The following is a 24,023-nucleotide window of genomic DNA, read 5'->3' on the forward strand; positions in this document are numbered from 1 at the left end:
TTGCAGCGAGGCCCTGGACGTGCGGGATATTTGTGTATAGGGAAGTGGCATCAATGGTTACAAGGATGGTTTCCGGGGGTAACAGACTGGGTAAGGATTCCAGGTGTTTGAGAAAGTGGTTGATGTCTTTGATGAAGGATGGGAGACTGCATGTAATGGGTTGAAGGTGTTGATCTACGTAGGCAGAGATATGTTCTGTGGGGTCTTGGTAACCAGCTACAATGGGGCGGCCGGGATGTTTGGGTTTGTGAATTTTAGGAAGTAGATAGAAGGTAGAAGTGCGAGGTGTTGGTGGGGTCAGGAGTTTGATGGAGTCAGGTGAAAGGTTTTGTAGGGGGCCTAAGGTTCTGAGGATCCTTTGAAGCTCTGCCTGGACATCAGGAATGGGATTACCTTGGCAAACTCTGTATGTAGAGTTGCCTGAAAGCTGACGCAGTCCCTCAGCCACACACTCCTGATGATCAAGTACCACGGTCATGGAACCCTTGTCAGCTGGAAGAATGATGATGAATCGGTCAGCCTTCAGATCACGGATAGCCTGGGCTTCAGCTGTGGTGATGTTGGGAGTAGGATTAAGGTTTTTCAAGAAAGATTGAGAGGCAAGGCTGGAAGTAAGAAATTCCTGGAAGGTTTGGAGAGGGTGATTTTGTGGAAGAGGAGGTGGGTCCCGCTGTGATGGAGGACGGAACTGTTCCAGACAGGGTTCAATTTGGATAGTGTCTTGGGGAGTTGGATCATTAGGAGTGGGATCAGGATTATTTTTCTTCGTGGCAAAGTGATATTTCCAGCAGAGACTATGAGTGTAGGACAGTAAATCTTGACAAGGGCAGTTTGGTTGAATCTGGGAGTGGGCTGAAGGTGAGGCCTTTGGATAGGACAGAGGTTTCGGATTGGGAGAGAGGTTTGGAGGAAAGGTTAACTACTGAATTGGGGTGTTGTGGTTCCAGATTGTGTTGACTAGAATTTTGGGGTGTTGGGGGGAGTGGAGCTGGAAGTGGGAGATTGAGTAGATGGGAGAGACTGGGTCTGTGTGCAATGAGAGGAGGTTGAGGTTTGTTGGAAAGGTTGTGGAGGGTGAGTGAGTTGCCTTTCCGGAGGTGGGAAACCAGGAGATTGGATAGTTTTTTGAGGTGGAGGGTGGCATGCTGTTCTAATTTGCGGTTGGCCTGTAGGAGGATGCTATGAACAGCCAGTGTGGATGTGGGAGAGGAAAGATTGAGGACTTTGATTTGGGATAGGAGTTGACAGGTGTGTTCATTGGCCGAGTCGATGTATAGGTTAAGGATTAGGCGGGTGAGGGCTATGGATTGTGCAGTTTGGAACTGGTATAAGGACTGATGGAAAGAAGGACTGCAGCCAGAGATGGGAACTTTAAGTGTGAGGCCTTTGGGGGTAATGCCAAATGGCAGACAAGCCTGATTAAATAAAATATGGGAGCATAATCTGACTAGGGTGAAGGCATGTTTGCGGAGGGAATGTAAATAAAATTTAATGGGGTCGTGGTAGGGATGTTGTGAGGTTGACATGGTATTAGAAGGTGGAAAGGGTAACATGAGGTTAAAGTGAATATATATTAAAAACAAAGATTCCAAGACTTACCAAGTGGGAAAGCGCCGGCAGACAGGCACAATGAACAAAACACACAAACACACACACAGAATTACTAGCTTTCGCAACCGATGGTTGCTTCTTCAGGAAAGAGGGAAGGAGAGGGAAAGATGAAAGGATGTGGGTTTTAAGGGAGAGGGTAAGGAGTCATTCCAATCCCGGGAGCGGAAAGACTTCCCTTAGGGGGAAAAAAGGACAGGTGTACACACACACACACACACACACACACACACACACACACACACACACACACCCATCCGTACATACACAGACACAAGCAGACATTTTTCAATTTCCATTGTTTCAATTTTGCTATTGAAATATCTAAAAGGTACTTCACTCTGTGTAATTATGTATGCAAGAGACGTGGTCACCAACTTGAAGATACATTTACACTCAAAGGATTATAGTTTTTTCCATAAACTTGGATGAAAGAAGAGAAAGCAATAAGAAATGAACATACGGTGGCTAATTATTTCATAAATGAAACTAGTTAAGTACCTTGAAAGGACAGCAAACTCTGAAGCATTACATATGGCAAACATGTGCTGTCATGTACATTTTGCTTTGTTTATAGGCAGACAATTTTGTTAATTTCATTGTTATACTGTGATTGTTATTTTCAGCAGTTGTACCAGTAAATATTCTGAAACAATGAAACAAACCAACCTGCCATTACTGATGCTTCCTCACACTACCCAGCAATCCATTTTAGAGCAGTACTCACAGAACATCATTTGCATAATATTCTATTTTCATTCATGTAAGTGTATTGATGGTGTGCATACTTTGAAAAGGCTGCATGTGTGGCAAATTTAAGGCTAGTGAGCTATGGTTGGCTTCTATTCTCTATGTGTATTTCTGCAGCTCTTTGTATAAGTAATTGGTTCCTGAATGTTACTTAAATACTGTGTTCAAGGTGATAATGCTTCCATGGAATGAAGTAGTGTTCTGTCTACTGGCTTTGTTGTACTTATACCTAATTACAACACAACTGGTGACAAGTGTGGTCCTATTCCACAAACATATTTCTACTCTGGTCAGTTCTCCATTTATTCTTACAATAACTGATGGTGTTACAGAGGACATTTTACATTGGTTGGATAAAAAAGCAAGAATCATTCGCCATGGTGTTGCACAACCAATAACAGGTGCTGGACTGTCAAACTCAGTACTTCAATTATTGGCTTCTGTTTTGTCTAGTTGGTATGCTCCTCAGTCTTTATCACCTGGAGTTTTGTCCTCTTCAGCCCTGTTGTGTATCCACCTCCTTTTTCTACATATGATGAGTCCATTGAGGAATGGGATGCATATGAGAAACATGTAGGACAATACTTCCAAGCTGTTGCAATCACTGAAGCTATTTTATGTCATGCCTTGTTACTTTCATGGATGTAGCCAAAATGTATCAAGTCCTATGTCAAATTGCCCCTTCATAGGATCCATCTTCTTTAATGTTTGACCAAATGTGTGAACTTCTTTCAAAATACTACTGTAAGCACACACACGTTATTGCATCACAGGTTGAGTTTTACTGCTGTAGGAAGCAACAACATCAATCCTATCAAGCATGGGTAGCTGAACTCCATGGTTTAAGTCACCATTGCCCTTTTGTGTCTGTTGTGCATGAAGAGCCATACGCTAAGCAGATGACCATTTAGCGCTGAATCCCCCATTGTGAAAATCCACTACTGCACATCATGGCTCAATTTGGTTACCTGCAGCTCCTGACATACAGAATACAATGTGTCACGAGCTGCAGGTAATAAAATTGAGTCATGGTGTGAAGTATCAGCAGTCCAACCCTCTCCTCCACACCAGGTTTCATATGGTTTGCAGGAGGAAGACACAGTTGCAGCAGTCTGCTCACAGTCAGAGCATCAAGGTGGCTGACTTCACTCCGTGCAGCAGGCACACCAACAAAGTAAACAGGCCTGTAAACAGCAAATTGCATGGTTTCATTAACCACGAGTGCCCAGACTGCTGGGCTACCTGTCATAACTGCAACAAAAAAGGTCACATTGGTTCTGTTTGTAATGCAAAAATTCAGCACAATGATCCTGATGTGGATATGGATTTAAACATTGTATTGGCTGTTCCCGTTGTGCTAAACAAGTTTTTTATTGATGGTATGGTTTTTTCATAATGTTCTACACTTGCAACTGGATACAGGAGCTGTGATAACATCATTTAACTCACAAACTAGGCTCTCCTCCACTTCTCCCTGTGTCAAGAAAGATAGTAAATTAAAAAAAACAAATTATCCTTATTCTCAGCCAGTTCTCTGCCCCTGAGTAACCTACAAGTCAGCAGTCTGGTCAGTTATATTTCTTGTTCTGGATAACACATCTACAAAGACTCTTTTTGGATTAGGTGCTTTTAAGTTGTTTGGTTTTACAATTTGAGATGAAGTGAATTTAGTGTCAGAACAAGTCCTCTATACACAGTTACATGCATTATGTTCTGAGTTTTCCTATAGTTCTCTCATGGGTTGGGATGTGCCAACAATTTTCAGGCATGCCTTATTGTGAAACCTTCTGCTAGGCCTCATTTCTTCCAGGCCTGTCCGTTTCTAGTGGCACTTGGGGAACAAATCAAAGATGATTTAGATCACCTCATGGAATCTGGCATTATCTGACCTGTTGCATCAGGTGAATGGTCTACTCCCCCTTAGTTATAGTACAGAAACCATTGGGCTGGTTTTAAAGTTTTTGTGGATGCACAATCTGTAGTGGATACTTACCCGATACTCCCCCCGGGCAAACTCTTTCCAAAGTTATCACATGGTCAATATTTCTCAAAAATTGAGCTGTTGGATGCCTAATTACAGCTCCTTTGAGATACAGCCACAACATATGTTAGTTGCCAGCACTCTCACTGTTTTTCAATATTTTTTTTGGAACAGCTTATGGTGTCTGTGCCAGGTTGTGCAAATTATTTAGATGACAGTGTAGTTTCCGGGCTCTCCACTGAGGTCCACAGCTCGTGGCCATGCGGTAGCATTCTTGCTTCCCACGGCCAGGTTCCCAGGTTTGATTCCCGGTGGGGTCAGGGATTTTCTCTGTCTCGTGATGACTGGGTGTTATGTGATGTCCTTAGGTTAGTTAGGTTTAAGTAGTTCTAAGTTCTAGGGGACAGATGACCATAGCTGTTAAGTCCCATAGTGCTCAGAGCCATTTAAACCATTTGAACCTCCACTGAGGAACATGCACAAAATCAGGTTTTTCTAGGCAAAGTCACCTACCAACATAAATTTTTGCACTTGGCGCAGCATCCACAGCTGTTACTTGTGTTGCTGCACAAATGGACTCAGTTTCACTGGTTGCCAGCTTGTGACATCAGTTTTTTCACCCTTAAGATGACCATGTTGCAGTGTGCATCCTATTTAGTGATATACCAACCAAGGCTCCACTTAGTCCTTGAAGCAGGTACTCCACTGTATGGGTTGGGAGAAGTACTGGCTCATAGATATCCCAATGTCTCTGAGTGGCCTATTGCTCTTACCTCAAAAACACTAACTCCTGCTCAATATAGGTACTCCCAGATAGAAAAGGAAGCATTGGCCATAGTACTTGCTGTGAAGAAATTCCTTGTTTTTCTCTGTGGTACCAAATTTCACTTGCCACTGATCACAAACCACTGGTTTCCTTATTCAGTCCTTCTGAGTCCTTACCAGATAAATTACTACATCACATTAAGTGTTGGGCTCTTTTTGTTTCATGTTACAACTATGAGATTCATTTGCACCTTATGAATCAATGGCAAATGCCAATGCTTTGTCCTGCCTGCTGACAAGTCTGGGCCTAGGATTTGATCAGGAGGAATTGCTCTGTTTCCACAGTGATGTCACCACATATCAGATAGTTGATAGTTCTTTTGTAACTGGCACAAGGATTGTGAAGGCTTCGGATCTTGTTTTGTGGAATGTCATAAAATTTGTGCAACAAGTTTGGCCAGATTTACCACCTTCTCGTGCATTTGACTCACTCCACAATTATTACGTCTTTCAACACTGATTCTCTGTTATGGATTGGGTTCTACTTTTAGCCACATATCACACAGCCCCTCAGGTAGTGATCCCTCAGTGTTTCATTCAGAGGTCCTCCATTTATTACATGCAGACTATTGGGGTGTTTACGCACAAAAACATTGGCCCGCTGATGTTTATTATAGGCTGTAGGTCATTGACACATATTCTTGTTTTCTGTATGTCATTTGTTGTGTTTCCAGATCCACAACTGCCACTGTTACAGCCTTGTCCAAAATGTTTTCACTTGAAGGGTTGCACACAATGTTAATGTCCGATAATGGTCCACAATTTTAATCACAAGAGTTTGCCGCAGTTTGAGATTCCCACGGTATCTGTCACATTCTTACCCTGCCATTCCATCCACCATCTAACAGTGAGGCAGAATACCTAGTGGAAACGTTTAAAACTCAGATGAAAAATTATGTGGCCAACTCTTCATTCGACATCGCCTTAGATCAGTTTGTCTCCTCGTACCGTTACATGCCATTCGGTGAGAAGAGCCTGGTGGAGCTACTCCATGGGTGCCATCCGAGGGCACTGCTACACCACCTGCATCCTCCACCTGTATATTAACCTATGTAGCTGGGTGTGGCTGTCTGGGTGTGTGGGTTTGAATGCCACCCTAAATGGATTACAGCTATCATCAGGTGCCAGGGGTGGTTTCTCTGCAACATCTGCTTGGAGGGCAGCCTCTGCTTGAGGCTCCATGACCAGCTTCTCCTTCACATGGACAACTAGGCATCCCCTGGTGTCAGCCATCACCTCTGAGCCCATCCACATCTGGTGTCACATCACCTGCTGCCGCTCCTTCTCCACTCCCATGTGAACGAAGGGATCCACCCTCGGTGGCCAAACCAGCAGTTCCTCAATTGCTTCTGATACTATTATCAGGGATTATGTCACCTGTCCCAGAGCAACCATTGATACTAGTGTCATCAGCACTGGGGACACCATTGTCACCAGAACTGATGCTTGAAGTCAGCATGGAAACAGCCCCACCATTGCCCGTGTTGCCGTATGGTCTGAGATGGGAAAGTGGGTGCAGAATATGTCTGTGCCAAAAGCATTTCAGACCATACACTCTCATTGCAGCATGCCACCTTGTCAGAGTCCAGCATATGAGGAGGACAGCATGGATGTCTGTGATCTCCCTAAGAGAGGAGGAATGGAGGAATGCAATGACACATGCACACACTTTCAAACGGCCAAGCTTGTGACAGAATTGTCTGCAGAGGACTCCTCAGATATCTGTGTGTGTGTGTGTGTGCGTGCGTGTGTGTGTGTGTGTGTGTGTGTGTGTGAGAGAGAGAGAGAGAGAGAGAGAGAGAGAGAGAGAGAGAGAGAGAGAGAGAGAGAGAGCGAGAGAGAGAGAGAGAGAGAGAGAGTGAGGTCACTGTCAGAGCTCGCCACAGACCCCAATTTATTTAGCTCACTACAGACACCAATTTATTTAATGCTAGCTGAGCTATCCTTGGCCTCATCTCTCTATGTGTAATGCAACAGCTCTTGTGTATGTAATTAGTACCTGCTGAATGTTACTTAAATACGTGTTCAAGTTGTTAATGCTTCTGTGCAATAAAGTAGTGTTCAGTCTGCTGGTTGTGTTGTACTTATACTTCATTATAGCAATAAATATCATCCTTTAAAATAATGTAATTATCCAAGGCAACCATGTGATGCAAAGAAATTGGTGCCATTATTGCTGCTTCTTCACGGAACGAGACTGACAACAGTATCGACTGTCACACCTGGTAAGAAATACTACCACTGATTCCTCATTCTTTCCAGTCATTCATTTCATTTGTTGCCCACAGTTACAATAATATAACTAACAAGCCACTGGTGATGAGGTTTGTGCACTCTGCTGTGACCTAGAGAGAGATGATGGCAAGGGCTAAAGCTATTGGCAGGGCCACCCAAGTCACGAAACCCAGCTCTCCTAGAGGAGACAACCTCAATGGAAAACAGGGAAGAACACCTTGAATAACTTGGAGAGATCGATTCTTAACTGTAGTAAAAGCAACCATCTAAAGGAGACAATCCCAAAAGAAAAACAGATGTGCTGGGATACCAGAAAGTGGCAGCCTCACCACCCAGTTACTCTTGCTGCAAGCTGGTATCCTGTAATGGGAGAATCATAATATTACTCCAGAAAAAAGCAGGCTGGATGGATAAATTTAAGACAGCCTTGGCACACAAGAGAAACAAAACAACTTTGAATAGACAGCATGTTCCAATTGTCTAATTGGAAAGTCCACAGTCTAAAAGATAAGAAAGCTGAATGAGAAAATGAACTAAATTCAGAAAATATGGACATGACATGACCTTCATTACAGAAACCAAAAAGAAATCAAGAGGTTCTGCAACAATAAACAGGTATGACGAGATGTGCAGAAGAGTCCCTCAAAAGGAAAGAGCCTATTCCGGAATTGCTGTTCTGTGGAGGAAGACTTTACCAAACAAAATATGGCATTATACCTTCATCAATGAACAGATAATTCTGGTGAGAATAAAGGAACCAAGAGTAAGAGTAACTATTAGTTACTGGAGTCTGTGCCCCAGAAGAGGGACGGGGTGATGACTCTGAAGACTTCTGTGATATCTTGAAAAGAATGCTATATAAGACAAACAAATATGATTATCTAATAATAGCAGCTGATTTAAATGCCAGGATGGGTAACACCTGGTGGCAAATTTTATTGGTTCTGAAAGGGAAAACATAAATAATAATAATGGATATAGATTGAAGGTGTCCTCATTGAATAATGAATTAAGGATAAAAAACAAATTCTTCAGGTTTAGATGAATCCACAAATGTACCTGATCAGCTAGAGAGACAGCCATAATTCTAGACTACATAATGGCAAATAAGAAGACTAGATCATTAGCACAAGATGCAAGGATCTTCATAGGGTCAGATTGGCCATAGCCAAAATAACACAGAACAACATTTAAATTACATTTACTTCAAGAAGAGAGTATCTGGTTGTTATATCAGAAAAGGCTTGAAGAATATGTAAGTTTAAATATAAAAGCAGATAACATCAGTCAGGAATGGAATAATATAAAGGATGCACTAATTAAAGCAGCAACAGCAGCACTCGGCACAAGAAAGAAAAGTTGTTTTTTGGTTTTGTTTTTTTGTTTTTTGTTCCCCAAATGGAGCTTGTGATACTGGGATGATGAAGTATGTAGCCTAATTGAAGATAAGAAATGTGCCTACTTAAAAATATTGAATACCCCAGATGATCAAGATCAGAGACTAGATTATGAAAGGAATCAGCTCTAGTCAAAAGGAAAGTATGGTAAGTTAAAAACCTTAGTTGGGAAAGTTATATTACAGATGTTGAACACGACATAAGAGGAAGACAAGATAGAGCATACAAAATGAACAAAGAAGGTAAGGACAATCTGCAAATAAACACAGTATCTGAATGTAATTGGTTACAGTACTATAAAACACTCTGGATAGTTGTGCAAGATACATTGGTGGTTCTGTCTGAACCAGATAGGAATGTAGAATTGGATGACATTGGAGAAACTAGAGGATGCAATAATCTCTGGCAAGAACAGGAAGACTCCACAGTGTGACAAAATCAATATAGAATTAATAAACTATGCACCAAATATTGGAAAAATAAGAATACTCAGTTTTATGAACAAGTGCTGGAAATCAATATAGAATTAATAAACTATGCACCAAATATTGGAAAAATAAGAATACCCAATTTTATGAACAAGTGCTGGAAATGTGGTTATATAAACTACTGGCCATTAAAATTGCTACACCAAGAAGAAATACAGATGATAAACAGGTATTCATTGGACAAATATATTATACATGTGATTACATTTTCACACAATTTGGGTGCATAGATACTGAGAAATCAGTACCCAGAACAACCACCTCTGGCCGTAATAATGGCCTTGATACGCCTGGGCATTGAGTCAAACAGAGCCTGGATGGTGTGTACAGGTACAGCTGCCCGTACAGCTTCAACACGATACCACAGATCATCAAGAGTAGTGATTAGCGTATTGTGACGAGCCAGTTGCTCGGCCACCATTGACCACACGTTTTCGGTTAGTGAAAGATCTGGAGAATGTGCTGGCCACGGCAGCAGTTGAACATTTTCTGTATCCAGAAAGGCCCATACCAGACCTGCAACTATGCGGTCGTGCATTGTCCTGCTGAAATGTAGGGTTTCACAGGAATCGAATGAAGGGTAGAGCCATGATTTGTAACACGTCTGAAATGGAACATCCACTGTTCAAAGTGCCGTCAATGCGAACAAGAGATGACTGAGAGGTGTACGCAATGGCACCCCATACCATCATGCTGGGTGATACGCCAGTATGGCAATGACAAATGCACGCTTCCAATGTGCGTTCACTGCCATGTCACCAAACACGAATGCAACCATCATGATGCTGTAAACAGAACTTAGATTCATCCAAAAAAATGACGTTTTGCAATTCGTGCACCCAGGTTCATCGTTGAGTACACAATCGCAGGTGCTCCTGTCTGTGATACAGTGTCAAGGATAACCACAGCCATGGTCTCCGAACTGATAGCCCATGCTGCTGCAAACGTTGTTGGTCTGTTCATGCAGATGGTTGTTGTCTCAGGGATCGAGACATGGCTGCACGATCCGTTACAGCCATGTGGATAAGATACCTGTAATCTCAACTGCTAGTGATACGAGGCCATTGGGATCTAGCTCGGCGTTCTGCATTACCCTCCTGTACCCACCAATTCCATATTCTGCTGACAGTCATTGGATCTTGACCAACGCAACCAGCAATGTCACGATACAATAAACCGCAATCGCGATAGGCTGTAATCCGACCTTTGTCAAAGTCGGAAACGTGATGGTACGTATTTCTCCTCCTTACACGAGGCATCACAACAACGTTTCACCAGCCAACGCCAGTCAACTGCTGTTTTGTATATGAGAAATCGGTTGGAAACTTTCCTCATGTCAGCACGTTGTAGGTGTCGCCACCGGCCCCAACCTTGTGTGAATGCTCTGAAAAGCTAATCATTTGTATATCACACCGTCTTCTTCCAGTTGGTTAACTTTCACGTCTGTAGCACGTCATCTTCATGGTGTAGCAATTTTAATGGCCAGTAGTGTATCTGAAGAAGAATGTAGCTCAGTTTATAAAAAAAGGAAACAGTTTGAATGTCAGAACTACAATAGAATCAGCCTTCTAAATTCATGTTATAAATTGTATGCTGATGACACAATTCACAGAAAAATACTGTGAATTCAGTTTACCAACTTTTCTTGCCTGCCTTGACTACGAAAAGGCATTTGATAAAGTAAATGAAGCTGTAGAAAATTCTAAGGAAGAGAGGGATCCCATCTTGTCCTATAACAGCTCCACGGGGTTTATATATTAACAACAAAACAGAAAAGAATTGCAGGAAGCAGACAAAATAGTACTGAAATAAACCAAGAAGTTAGACAAGAGTGTCCCCTCTCACCTACCACTTTTAATATTTATATTGCCAATGTAATCAAAACTTGGCTACAGACAATAAAACATTTTAAAATTAATGATATGGATATTAGTACATTACTTTTTGCTGAGGCCTAAGTAATTTTTAGACAGTAAGAAAATAACTTACAAGAATCTTTCATTAATTTAAGTAAGAGCCAGAGAATGAAATCTGAATGTCTCCATCACAAAGACAAAATCAGTGGCATTTTCAGGATACAAGATCATGCGAGTTAAGATTCAAATTGACAACCAGATCATAGAGCAAGTTGTTGTTGTTGTGGTCTTCAGTCCAGAGACTGGTTTGATGCAGGTCTCCATGCTACTCTATCCTGTGCGAGCTTCTTCATCTCTAAGTACCTGCTGCAACCTACATCCTTCTGAATATCCTTAGTGTATTCATCTCTTGGTCTTCCTCAACAATTTTTACCCTCCATGCTGCCCTCCAGTATTAAAGTGGTGATCCCTAGATGCCTCAGAACATGTCCTATCAACCGATCCTTTCTTCTAGTCCAGTTGTGCCACAAATTCCTCTTCTCCCCAATTCTATGCACAACCTCCTCATTAGTTATGTGATCAACCCATCTAATCTCAAACATTCTTCTGTAGCATCAATTTTAAAAGCTTTTATTGTCTTCTTGTCTAAACTATTTATTGTCAGTGTTACACTTTCATAGATGGCTACACTCCATACAAATACTTTCAGAAAAGACTTCCTGACATTTAAATCTATACTCAGTGCTAACAAATGTGTCTTCTTCAGAAATGCTTTCCTTGACATCGCCAGTCTGCATTTTATATCCACTCTACTTCGACCATCATCGTTTATTCTGCTCCCCAAAATAGCAAAACTCGTATGCTACTTTAAGTGTCTCATTTCCTAATCTAATACCCTCATCATCACTCGACTTAATTCGACTACCTTCCATTATCCTCATTTTGCTTTTGTTGATGTTCATCTTATATCCTCCTTTCAAGACACTGTCCATCCCGTTCAACTGCTCTTGCAGGTCCTTCGCTGTCTCTGACAGAATTACAATGTCATCGGTGACCCTCAAAGTTTTTATTTCTTCTCCATGGATTTTAATTCCTACTCCAAATTTTTCTTTTGTTTCCTTTGCTGATTGCTCAATATACAGATTGAATAACATTGGGGATAGGCTACAACCCTGTTTTACTCCCTTCCCCACTACTACTTCCCTTTCTTGCTGCTCGACTCTTATAACTGCCATTTGGATTCTGTACAAATTGTAAATTGCCATTTGCTCCCTGTATTTGACTCCTGCCACCTTCAGAATTTGAAAGAGAGTATTCCAGTGAACATTGTAAAAGGCTTTCTCTAAGTCTACTAATTCCAGAAATGTAAGTTGGCCTTTCCTTACTCTATCTTGTAAGATAAGTCATAGGGTCAGTATTGGCTCGCATGTGCCAACCATTCTATGGAATCCAAACTAATCTTCCCCGAGGTTGGCTTCTACCAGTTTCTCCTTTAGTCTGTAAAGAACTCGTGTTAGTATTTTGCAGGCGTGACTTATTAAACTGCTTTCTCTGGGATTGGAATTATTACATTCTTCTTGAAGTCTGATGGTATTTCGCCTATCTCATACATCTTTCTCACCAGATGGTAGAGTTTTCTCAGGGCTATAGGTAGTTCGAATGGAATTTTGTCTATTCCCAGGGCCTTGTTTTGACTTACGTCTCTTAGTGTTCTGTCAAACTCTTCATGTACTATCATATCTCACATTTCATCTTCGTCTACATTCTCTTCCATTTCCATGATTTTGCCCTCAAGTACATTGCCCTTGTGTAGACCCTCTGTATATTCCATCCACCTTTTTGCTTTCCCTTCTTTGCTTAGAACTCGTTTTCCACCTGAGCTCTTGATATTCATGCAATGGTTCTCTTTTCTCCAAAGGTCTCTTTAATTTTCCTGTGGGCATATATCACCCGTAGTGATATATGCCTCTACATCCTTACATTTGTCCTCTAACCATCCCTGCATAGCCATTTTTCACTTCCTGTCGATCTCATTTTTGAAACTTTAGTTTTCATTTTTGCATGCTTCATTTACTGTATTCTTATATTTTCTCCTTTCATCAATTAAATTAAATATCTCTTCTGTTATCCAAAGATTTGTACTAGCCCTCGTCTTTTTACCTATTTGAACCTCTGCTGCCTTCACTATTTCAGCTGTCAAAGCTACTCACTCTTCTTCTGCTGTATTTCTTTCCCTCATTCTTGTCAATCACAAGTTAATACATTTAAATATTTAGGATGCAGTATGGCATACAGGTCAAACAGTGAAATACAACATATAGGGCAAACAATGAAATACAAGTAAGTTAGACCTATTTAACTATTTATGTGAAACTTTGGGCAGAATACTGAGATAACAAGCCCGCGGAAATATTCTCTGAAGTTCTGTAGGGTTATGGCTATACCAGTAATGTTATATGAGTGCGAAAACTGGACTCTTAAATGTGAAATGGAAAGAGAACAAAGTTAATGAATTTCCTTAGATATGTGGCTGGATATATTTTAATGGATAAAAAGAGATGTGATGACATCCAGCTGAACTGAATATGCAAAACATAACTGACATAATAAAATGATATCAGTCTATGCAGGAAGAACATATAGACTCTATGCTAGACCCAAGAATCAAAAAAATGGCTCTGAGCACTATGGGACTCAACTGCTGTGGTCATCAGTCTCCTAGAACTTAGAACTACTTAAACCTAACTAACCTAAGGACATCACACACATCCATGTCCGAGGCAGGACTCGAACCTGCGACCGTAGCAGTCTCACGGTTCCGGACTGCGCGCCTAGAACCGCGAGACCACCACGGCCGGCAGACCCAAGAATCGCTAAGGCCTTAAAAACAATATAAACCAAGAGGCAAAAGTTCCCAAAGAAGATCAGTGAAGAGATGGTCTGACCAATTTGGAAGGAGACAGAATCGACCAAAAGGTCTAATCCTTGATGATGATGATGATGATGATGATGAACTAGTTATGTATTTAACTTTATACTGACAGTGCTTATATTACAACTATTGATCAGTCATGCCAGAAATCTCATAACTTCACATTTTTGTAGTTGTTTGATCTGTCTTGTTCTTAGTTGTATGTTAAAGAAGCTCAATATCAGATTCAGTCATAACTGCCATTGCATTTTTCTGCTCGTTAGATTGTGTCAAAAGACGCATGACGTAACATAACAACAACAAGAGAAATGTAGCAGTTTCTCAAAACTTTACCTCAAAGCTGATGTTCAGCAAACATTCTGCTTGTGTCTTCCTATCTTTAAGGTGTTTTCCTTTTACTTTTTTCTTAGCTTACTGTGCTATTTAAAGTATTTTCACCGAAAAGTCAAAGATGATATGAGAACATCTGCAGCCTGAATATTTACCAATACAAGCTCAATAATTCTGAAACAAAAAACAGCTGATCATTAATGGAAACTATGGACTGAGCATAACTGTATAGGTAGCATGGACAGAAGGAAAAACCTCTCGCTAAATTTGGAACAAAATTTTACAATTCTAGTCCATAATCTTGATAGATGTCTGAAGGTTTTTATATTATCATTACCAGTTGACGTTGAGAATGGAACAGTGATTGGAGTCTGTTGAAAGTAAATGTTTTCAGTGAAGCATAGTTTAAAGGCACAGTCTCTCTTCGAACATCTAGACCTTTGTTGGAAAAGGACTGAAAATTTCCTTATAGTTTTAGTGCAGATGATGCCTTTCCTCTCACAAAATCCATGATGAGACCATATCTGAATAGACAATTAATGAATGAAAGGAATATATTTCATTACAGAGTATAAGGTCTGTAGAATGTTCTTCTGTTATGATAGTGTCAAAGATTCTGGCGTTGGATCTCCAGTAAATTGTTACTTCCCAGAATAGTATTCCAGGTAGACGTTAAAAAATTGTCAAAGTTCTTCCCTGGCAACGCCAGAAGGAGCACAGAGTGGGTCAATAACCAGCAGAATGCCAACAAGAGTGACAGTGAATACCAGAGATACTCGGAACTGGCCAAGTGCTCAAGCAAGCGAATATAGCACAATAATGTCATGGCAACAGAAGGATACCATCATAATGATGACTGCACAGCGTAGATCAATTGTAAGTGCAACTGTGCAGGTACCAATGTAACAGAAAAGAGCATATGAAAGATTAAGTTGAGAAATCCTGAAGCAACCAAGAGAGCTGACTAAATTGGAAAACCAGGATGCATGGTGTCATTGCTGCCTCACTGTACCAGAGCACAAGAGTGCACCCTGTGGAAATATTTCTCCTGTTCTGTTTGATTTCTGTTGCACAGTTCTGTCGAGAGGAGAGGCTTATGTCGGTCACCCTCTACTCGCCTTCGGACTTCCTCAGAGCCCCTAGTCCTCTTGGAGGGGCTTAGATGCTGTGAGTTGCAGCACCTACTACTGAGCCCATGCTGGTGGGGTGTTGTGACTGTCCCCATCCAGCTGGCCTTCTGGGTCCTGACAAGAGGACCCATTAGCATTGTGAAAAGGAGCCTCTGCTGCAGCTTACCGTAACTCCTGCAACAGGCACTGATGCTGCCAGCATCTCTCTTGTAATGAGAGGCATCAGCCTTCCTCTGCATGGTACACACACTCTGAGCATAACTTTAGATTACCTCTTGTTGGTGATGATCTTCTGTGCGCTACCAGGGTCATCGTCCACTTGTTGCATAGCAACCTGCTACACGAGTGTTGCTGGCGCTCCGAGACCGTCAACACCCACTGACCTGGCCCGTGCTGCACCAGCATGCCTCAGCTTCCAGCATCCCACTGATGACAACTGTGTACTTGTGATCATTAAATATGTAACTGACAGTCATGTTTTACTTGACACACTTTAGTGTCCGACAGATCCTCACCACTAAAACCCAGCTGACACAGTCCTGATGACTTTAGAGGACACAGACTGGCACTCTATAGAATTGTGACATGAATAAAATTGATGTGATAGTTGAAGCTATTTCTTTGTTTCACAACTTTAGGATTCATGATAGTGTATTCATGACATGTATGCAGCACAATTTAGACCACCATATTGAGATCTCACATCAAAAGCCAGAAAACGAACAGTGACCTACAAACAATGCCATCAAGCTGAGTAATCCACTCTGCAGTTTTGTTATAAGCACAAGTGAAGCATTGTCTTTTCAGAGAAAAGTGTATATGTAGCAACATACTGAAAGGATAATATATTAAATAATAGATAATTATTTAAATAAAAATAAATTTTTAATATACTAGACTAAAAAGTATGAAACAAGTGTCGCTCAGCCAATTCAGATTCCTGATCTCATACAGATAGCCCTACAAAATTACGGTTGTGAATTTTTAATGGATATGTAAATACGTCTTATAAGATTTAAAATGAAGAATGTGGAGTGTATTGCATAGAAGGTAGTAAGGATAAATTATTGATGCACCACATCTGTTGCATGCCCCTGCTGAGTTGTGTCTGCCTACACATACACTCCCTGAAACACATTCTGATACAACCGCACGTAGCGGTCGTGAAATGCAGCGTAGATGTCATATGTAATCGACCTTCCTTACTCCTGACCCACACTGGACGGACTGGCAAGAAAGCACATTCGTATTTAATTGTCATCCAGTCCTGAGGTATGTTTGCATTTCGAGTCTCTAACTCACTGGGTAGTTATTTTAAAATCAACCGAAAATTTGCACTGGACAGACGGACAGAGAGACAGAAAAGAAAGCAACAAATAAAAATGAGATAAAAATGAATACTGAACTCAGCGTCATTCACATTTTCCTGGCTGCAGAGGCAATTGACCAACCACTGTAGAAACTTTCATAAGCTACCAGTGGCACAGACACAGTGTGTGACAAAGGTGGAGCACATCACTACATCTGGTAGTGGCACGGCAAACTGTACGACTCGGTGAAGTCGGGTCTGTCCAGTAGGCAGTGTACGTTCTCCGTCTGAAGTTGCAAGCCAGATGCGTGCCTCGTGCTACACCACATGCCACCCCACTTGTCACATCGTTTTGGTGCTTGCCCTGCATTTAACTTTTTATTTCTTCTCTCGGATCTGTAATTCCCTTTCCAAATTTCTCACTGATTTCCTTAATTTCTGTTCAATGTATATATCGACTAAAATGAGTGACAGATTAGAACCCTGCACGCTTCCACGCCATTCAACTCTCGTAACTGCAGTTGTGCTTCGGTACAAGCTGTAGGTGACACCTGCTGCCGGTACCATTGTCCACAGTGAGAGGAGTGTGTCACCTGTAGGACTCTGGCCGCGGCCCCCTGGACGGCGAGAAGTAGCGCGCGAGTCGGCGCCCGCCCACGGACACGGTGCGGTTGCGCATCCAGAACTGGAACTCGGTGTCGAGCGCGGCGATGCCCCCGGCGAGGAAGGTGCGCTGCTCGCAGCCGGCGCGCTCGCAGTGGCGCACCAGCGCCTCCACCATGGGCGCCAGCAGCGGCGGCTGCGCTCGCTCCTTGTAGTAGACGCGCCCGCCGTTCGGCACGTGGCCCAGCTGCTGCACCAGGTACAGCAGGTTGCCCACCACGCCGCGCACCGTCTCCGGCATGTCAGTCGCCAGCAGGCCCTGCCACACACCACCGGACAACTCACTCACTGCTAGCCAGAGCGTTGCAGGTAAACTCGCCCCAATAAGTCGTCACTGGGTATTTAAAACAGTATACGTAACTGCGATTGCCACTGCACCAGTACCGGTAAACGTGACATGGGTGACCAACTTGATGCGATGACCAGGGGTGTGAAACGAGATTCTCTCTCTCTCTCTCTCTCTCTCTCTCTCTCTCTCTCTCTCTCTCTCTCTCTGTGTGTGTGTGTGTGTGTGTGTGTGTGTGTGTCGGTACATATCAATATGCTTCGTGTCACCTGTCTTCCGTTCCCAACTGCCAGCATCCTCAGAAATATTAAGTGCAACCAAGGTAGTTGACCTTCATTCCGAATTTCTTGTGTACAGTCACCTCCTGTTAACACACACCACTAACCCCAGTGATTTATGAGGGCGTGCTGAAAAGTAATACGTCCGAATTTTTATGTCAAGTCTCTTAACGCTTTTTAAATAAAAAGAAACGTTACTACAATCCTATAACATCATTCTCCATGTCTACATATTAGTTTCTCAACATCGTCATCCTAGCGACGAACACACTTCTTCCAATAAGATACCACTTTGTTCATACTCTTGCTGTAAAATTTTTGACTTTGTTGAAGGAGGCACAACTTCACCTCTGCTTCAACTGCTTCATCACTATCAAAGTGAAGTCCTCAGAGGTGTTCTTTAAGTTTTGGAAACAGATGAAAACCGGCTGGTGCCAAGTCGGGACTGTACAGACAATGATCAATGATAGTGAAACCGAGGCGTCAGATTGTTGTAGATGTCACAAGTACTCGTGTGGTCTGGCATTAGCCGGCCAGAGTGGCCGAGCGGCTCTAGGCGCTACAGTCTGAAACCGGGCGACATTTCGGTCGCAGGTCCGAATCCTGCCTCGGGCACGGGTGTGTGTGATGTCCTTAGGTTAGTTAGGTTTAAGTAGTTCCAAGTTCTAGGGGACTGATGACCTCAAAAGTTAAGTCCCATAGTGCTCAGAGCCATTTTTGAACCATTTTTTGTCTGGAATTGTCACGCTGGAGGACAGTGTGTTCCGTGTTTGCAAGATCTCTTCAAGTTGGAAAGTCGATTGCAGCACGCTGTTTCCCATGCACCGACATAGCTATGTTACACACCGCCACGTTAACACGTAGCGGTAGAGGGTTGCAGCTTGCGTCAGCAAAGCAGGAAAATGGACTGCATGCACGCCAATCAGTATCATGGCGATGTCTCTTGTGTGTCAATAAGAAATAAATAACGATCATCTATCAGCTGTAATGCAACTGTTTGAATATTGCATCTGACACCAGTTGAAAACAGGAGAACCATAAATGCTATCGAACTGTGCCGATGTGTGCCGAGCAGAACTAAGGAACAAACTGGCACTGCGAAGTGGGCACGCGGTAGCACATGACGTTATTTTAAAAATCTGAATTTCAGAACAATATTTTGTAAAAACAGTTTACAATTGTAATTTTTTTACATGTTTTCAAATATCGAAACTTGTGTCTTTTATGGCTCGAGGTGAGGATGGTGAATGGTGGTGGGGGGGGGGGGGGTTGTATTGGTTGAGGATGTGCGTTCCGTCACCTAAAATTTTAGAAATAAAGCACTGCTTACATGCCTCCTCACGCGCTGTAATTATTCTAGTCTTCGGAATCCTTATGTGAATGATACGTACGGAGCCAAAGCACATCGCTCGATTCCTCACTAATACATACTGGTACGTGAAGCCTTGTAAGTAGCTTGCATTGTCTAACAGTGAAATCCATAAACCATCTTCACTGTACAAAAATGAGCTGTTAGATTAATGAAAAAAATATCAGCAGTTCAGAGCTAACACATCCAAGCAAGTATTTCGACAGCTGAATATTCAAAATAGCTCTGAGCACTATCGGACTCAACTGCTGTGGTCAAACAGACCTCTATAACTTAGAACTACTTATACCTAACTAACCTAAGGACATCACACACACCCATGCCCGACGCAGGATTCGAACCTGCGACCGCAGCAGTCCCGCGGTTCCGGACTGCAGCGCCAGAACCGCACGACCACCGCGGCCGGCAGCTGAATATTCAACTCGTGCCAAGCGTCTAATACAAAAACATGTAATTAATATAAAAAGGTACCTGACAGTCTCAAAACTGACTTGTCTTCATTGTTACGATACAAGAAAATGCGGTGACATCCATATAAGGAGGTTAAAAAAAGACACTACCACAGAAACAAACCATCATTCACGGTACTATGTTGTAGAAAAATTTCCGACATCGATGAAAGAAATTTTGAAAAGTCCTCATTTAAGGAAACTATTCAAATTTTTAATAAACTTCTTGCAGTATGCCGTGTCTAGATTTCGTAAATTGCAGTGTCTGTGATCCTTGTCCGCGATCGCGTGAGACTCCAGAGGCGCTGTGCGCGCGAAGTTTAAAATCTTTGTCGCCGTTCTCCTTTGCTTGCCCCATTACGAATCACATTATATGAAGTAAATGGCCATTTTAATATTGCCACTCTTGTGCTGTTGATCATCGGGTGAGCAATTACGCTAGGTACATGTACCACTTTCACGACAATAAATTATTATTAATGATCCTAATAATAAAGTTCAAGTATATTGACAATTACGTTGGAAAGGAATCGTAGTGTCCAAGAAATATATGTGTGATGTATTTGTCTTTCTATCTGGCGTGCAAGTTAGTGAGATAGTTAACGTTCATTTCATTTTGGCGAAATTGCGAACCTGAAACTCTGATTTGTTTCAAAGATATTTTCGTTGCGACATGATACCATTCAGTGCCGCTCACCACCCTATAGAAAAAGCTAGTACTCAATCTCTTATCGCGCTTTTAAATACATTGCAACATTATAGCTGATGCTCTATGACACGACTAGTTTTAATGTATTCTGAAGTATAAATGCTGTCAGTCATTGATTTATCTCCCAACTAAGTGTGATCGTATTTTTTCTCTTTCACGATATTCATGGTAGCAATAAATCCAGGTGGAGAACGTAAAAAAAAAAAAAAAAATCGCGCAATGAGAGAGGAATCGAGACCAAAGTTGCTATCTTCATATACCCTTCTAGGCTTGTAAAACTTACAGACCTCGCTTGAGGATCTGCAACTGTGCTAAATGATTCGAAGTTTATTCACTGACTGCGACTTTTCCGACAACAGCTGTATTAGTTGTAGATATACTACCTATTGGCAATGTATGAAAATTTGTCCCGAACAGGGGCCGTATTTCTCGCTTATCGTAAGCGTTCGCCTTAACTATTCCCGTGCACTCTCCCTGGGCTGATCCAAACTTCCATGTGTCGCACCGTCTGCATCCTTTTATCCTCTAGTCCTCTAAACTGATCATGTCGCAACATTACTTGGATTCCCGCAACAGGCACAATGAGACAACTAGGAACCGACACTAGCGTTCTTACCGGCGTGTGCCAACCTAGACATATGATACTTAGGAGCTGTATTTAGTGGCCTATGATAGAAAGATGAAGACAGTGTGACGTGTGGAGATTTTGTCGGCCGAGGGGGCGTGCGCGGACTGCCAGCCCGCCGGGTGGGCGATGCTGTCGAGTGCGGACGTGTGGCGGATATCGTGCGCCGCGACAAAGTAGTTGAGACTTGTGGGCAATTACGAAGCATTGTGGAGAACTATGAAATACTGTGACGGAAACGTAGGCGAAGTCACCGTTGCTCATGCAGGGTTTGGAATGCGGACAATCGGGATTTTCGAACTGCCGTTCGAAGTACCGGCGGAGCAGATAACTGCAGTGACAGCGCCTTACGGGGGAGTCCTCAGTAACGGTGGTCCGATGCAAGCAAATTCCAAGTTCTCAACGGAACGAGATAATTAAAGGTCGACTTGCACAAGCACATACCGTCGTAGATCAGTGTCTGTGGTTACTGAGGCGTCGCTATGTAAGACGGTCGGCGAGGACCAGCGCGGCGTGCAACTCTCGCGGCAACGTCCGTGCCGAGTGTCTGCAGCGGCGAGTGGCGCCGAGACCGCTGGCTGTGTCTGCACTGCCAGCGACTTGTCACCCAAGAAGAAGACCACGGTGTCATCACTGACAGAACCGAATCGAGATCACGCTGGTCGTAGGAAATCGTGACAGCTACAACAGTTTCAGCACAATGGACCCCCGAAAGGTGGGGAACCGATCCAGTCTTCCGCTGATGATACCGAAGTTACGCAACAACCTACTCTGAACGAGCATCCTCGAAGCGAAACGAATTTTCTCTTGAAGCCGGCCTCGAATAATTGCACGAGCAACAACTTAACTCGGAACGCTAAACTATTAGGAGAACTGACGAATATCGAAAAGATAACCTGAGCCAGCAGCCGGTGAAACCCAAACGACAAACATGTAAGCAAGAGACCCGAAGAGATTTAGGAACTAGAGCAAAAATTGTCATGTACCAAGACAATTCTCAGAACAGGTGGAAGCAAAAAACGTGACCTGACTAAGGTCGGAAAAGTAGACGTTCCAATCCCGAATGAAGACGTACATAAATTATGAACCTAGCCTACTCAGTCGAAGAACGGATCTAAACAGGGGATCCCAATAGACCTTATAAGGAGACTGCGTCGCCCGATGAAAATGACTGTGCTTGGTATTAACATTGAATGACGCAGCCGTATGTAATTGCCACGCTCAATTTAAACAGGGTTGTTTCCGACGTGAAGTTACAATCCCTAAATGACTACTTTTAGGCCACCGACACTGATACTCGTACAACGATGATACCAGAGCCAGATACGTCGAAAATATGGTTCAAGAAACAACAATATGGTTCTAGAAAGACATACTATGTACAGCACTGGCTATACTTGAAACTGAACGACGAATAACTGCAAAATGTATCATCTACTTCTACTGAATGCGTATGCTTCCTCTGGATGCACGGGAAACGTGCAAGGAGCAACTTGTTCTGAGATGAAATTGCCCCATTAATACGATGTTCGCCTGAATATAATTTGGGGTGGTGATTTTAATTGCGTATTGCGTCAGTGAGATCAAGTTCCGAATTTGAACTTTTGCGAGAAGCTGTCGTTGTTACTAATAGACTCTATTTAATAGATACTTGGTGGCACGCCGAGGATACAAGTACGTATCCAGTAATTCAGACTAGACAGGGTCTATGCAGCGAAAGGCTATATTCATAGTGCGGTTGACTGTGAAACTTGGTTCATAAATTTCTCAGGTCACTGAACATTTCATACAAGCATTCAGCATACATTAAAAAAAAAAAAAGAACAGTTTGTAAAAGCGCAGATAAAAAAAATGCATCGTGCAGTGTGGTTGTATGAAAGCATGTTGGCAAAAACACATCTTATATGTACGTTTTATCGCCCTACGAAATTTATGGTGCCCCCATGGGATTAATAGCAAACAGCTCTAGAATAAAACGTACTATGACAAGAATCTCAGCGTTTGTACGACAATCTCTAGAGGGGAAAAGGTCTGAGTGCTTCCTCCAGTTGAAATTACGCGGGAAAATCCACCAATATATCACACGATCAGCAAAGCCAGTAGAGGTAAACAAAAGGTACTCCGTACTCTCAACGATCAAAAAGCCGCAATAAAAAAAATTACGTGATGCAGTATTATACAAATTTTTAAGTCGCGCCGAGAAATGATGTGACTTTTCACTTTTCATTCACCCCCGGTCAATGCTAATGACAACGCCGACCTCGTAGCCATCACTACCGGTGAAGAAATGTTGACCACAGTCAAAGAGGTATCTACAAAGATCTCAGCTGGTTTAGACTGCCTGCCAATAGAATGTTATGCTTGCTTTTTGAACGTCATAGGAATAGAGTTCACCAAGTGTTAAAAACCATTCCAAAGCCAAGATGGCACAAAATATTTTTATTCAAGACAACCAGTTTCAACAGTCTTAGGTGTTACCTTCAAGTCTTAAACATTCTTTGTTGGAAAACATGTTCATTTCACGCTGATCTCATGCACAAGATGTCAAGTGGATAAAACTCAGCACACTATAAATGCTTGTCATAGCTTCAAAAAATGTTTAAGACCTGAAAATGACAGCCAAGACAGTTGAAACCAGTTCTCTTGAATAAAAAGAATTTTGTGCGATCTTGGCTTTTGAATGGTTCTCAACAATTAAAACAGATCAATCAAGAGTTCACCAAAATGTATAACAATCATTGGGGGACGTGCAGGTGCCATCCCAGTTTATGGAAGGACTGACTGTCCTGATCTCCCGCCACCC

The 24,023-nt window shown here is 42.4% G+C and overlaps 1 protein-coding gene across 2 annotated transcripts in view; it reads right to left on the reverse strand.

The window, feature by feature from the left end:
• Window positions 1–24,023, reverse strand: part of LOC126272185 (trehalase-like) — a 246,416-nt gene that overhangs the window by 112,527 nt on the left and 109,866 nt on the right. For both annotated transcript variants that reach the window (XM_049974861.1, XM_049974860.1), the window contains exon 4: window positions 17,435–17,763. In XM_049974861.1, the coding sequence (XP_049830818.1) occupies window positions 17,435–17,763 (329 nt within the window). The remainder of the gene's footprint in view (window positions 1–17,434; window positions 17,764–24,023) is intronic.

Source organism: Schistocerca gregaria, chromosome 5, assembly GCF_023897955.1.
Source record: "Schistocerca gregaria isolate iqSchGreg1 chromosome 5, iqSchGreg1.2, whole genome shotgun sequence".
NCBI classification, from domain to species: domain Eukaryota; kingdom Metazoa; phylum Arthropoda; class Insecta; order Orthoptera; family Acrididae; genus Schistocerca; species Schistocerca gregaria.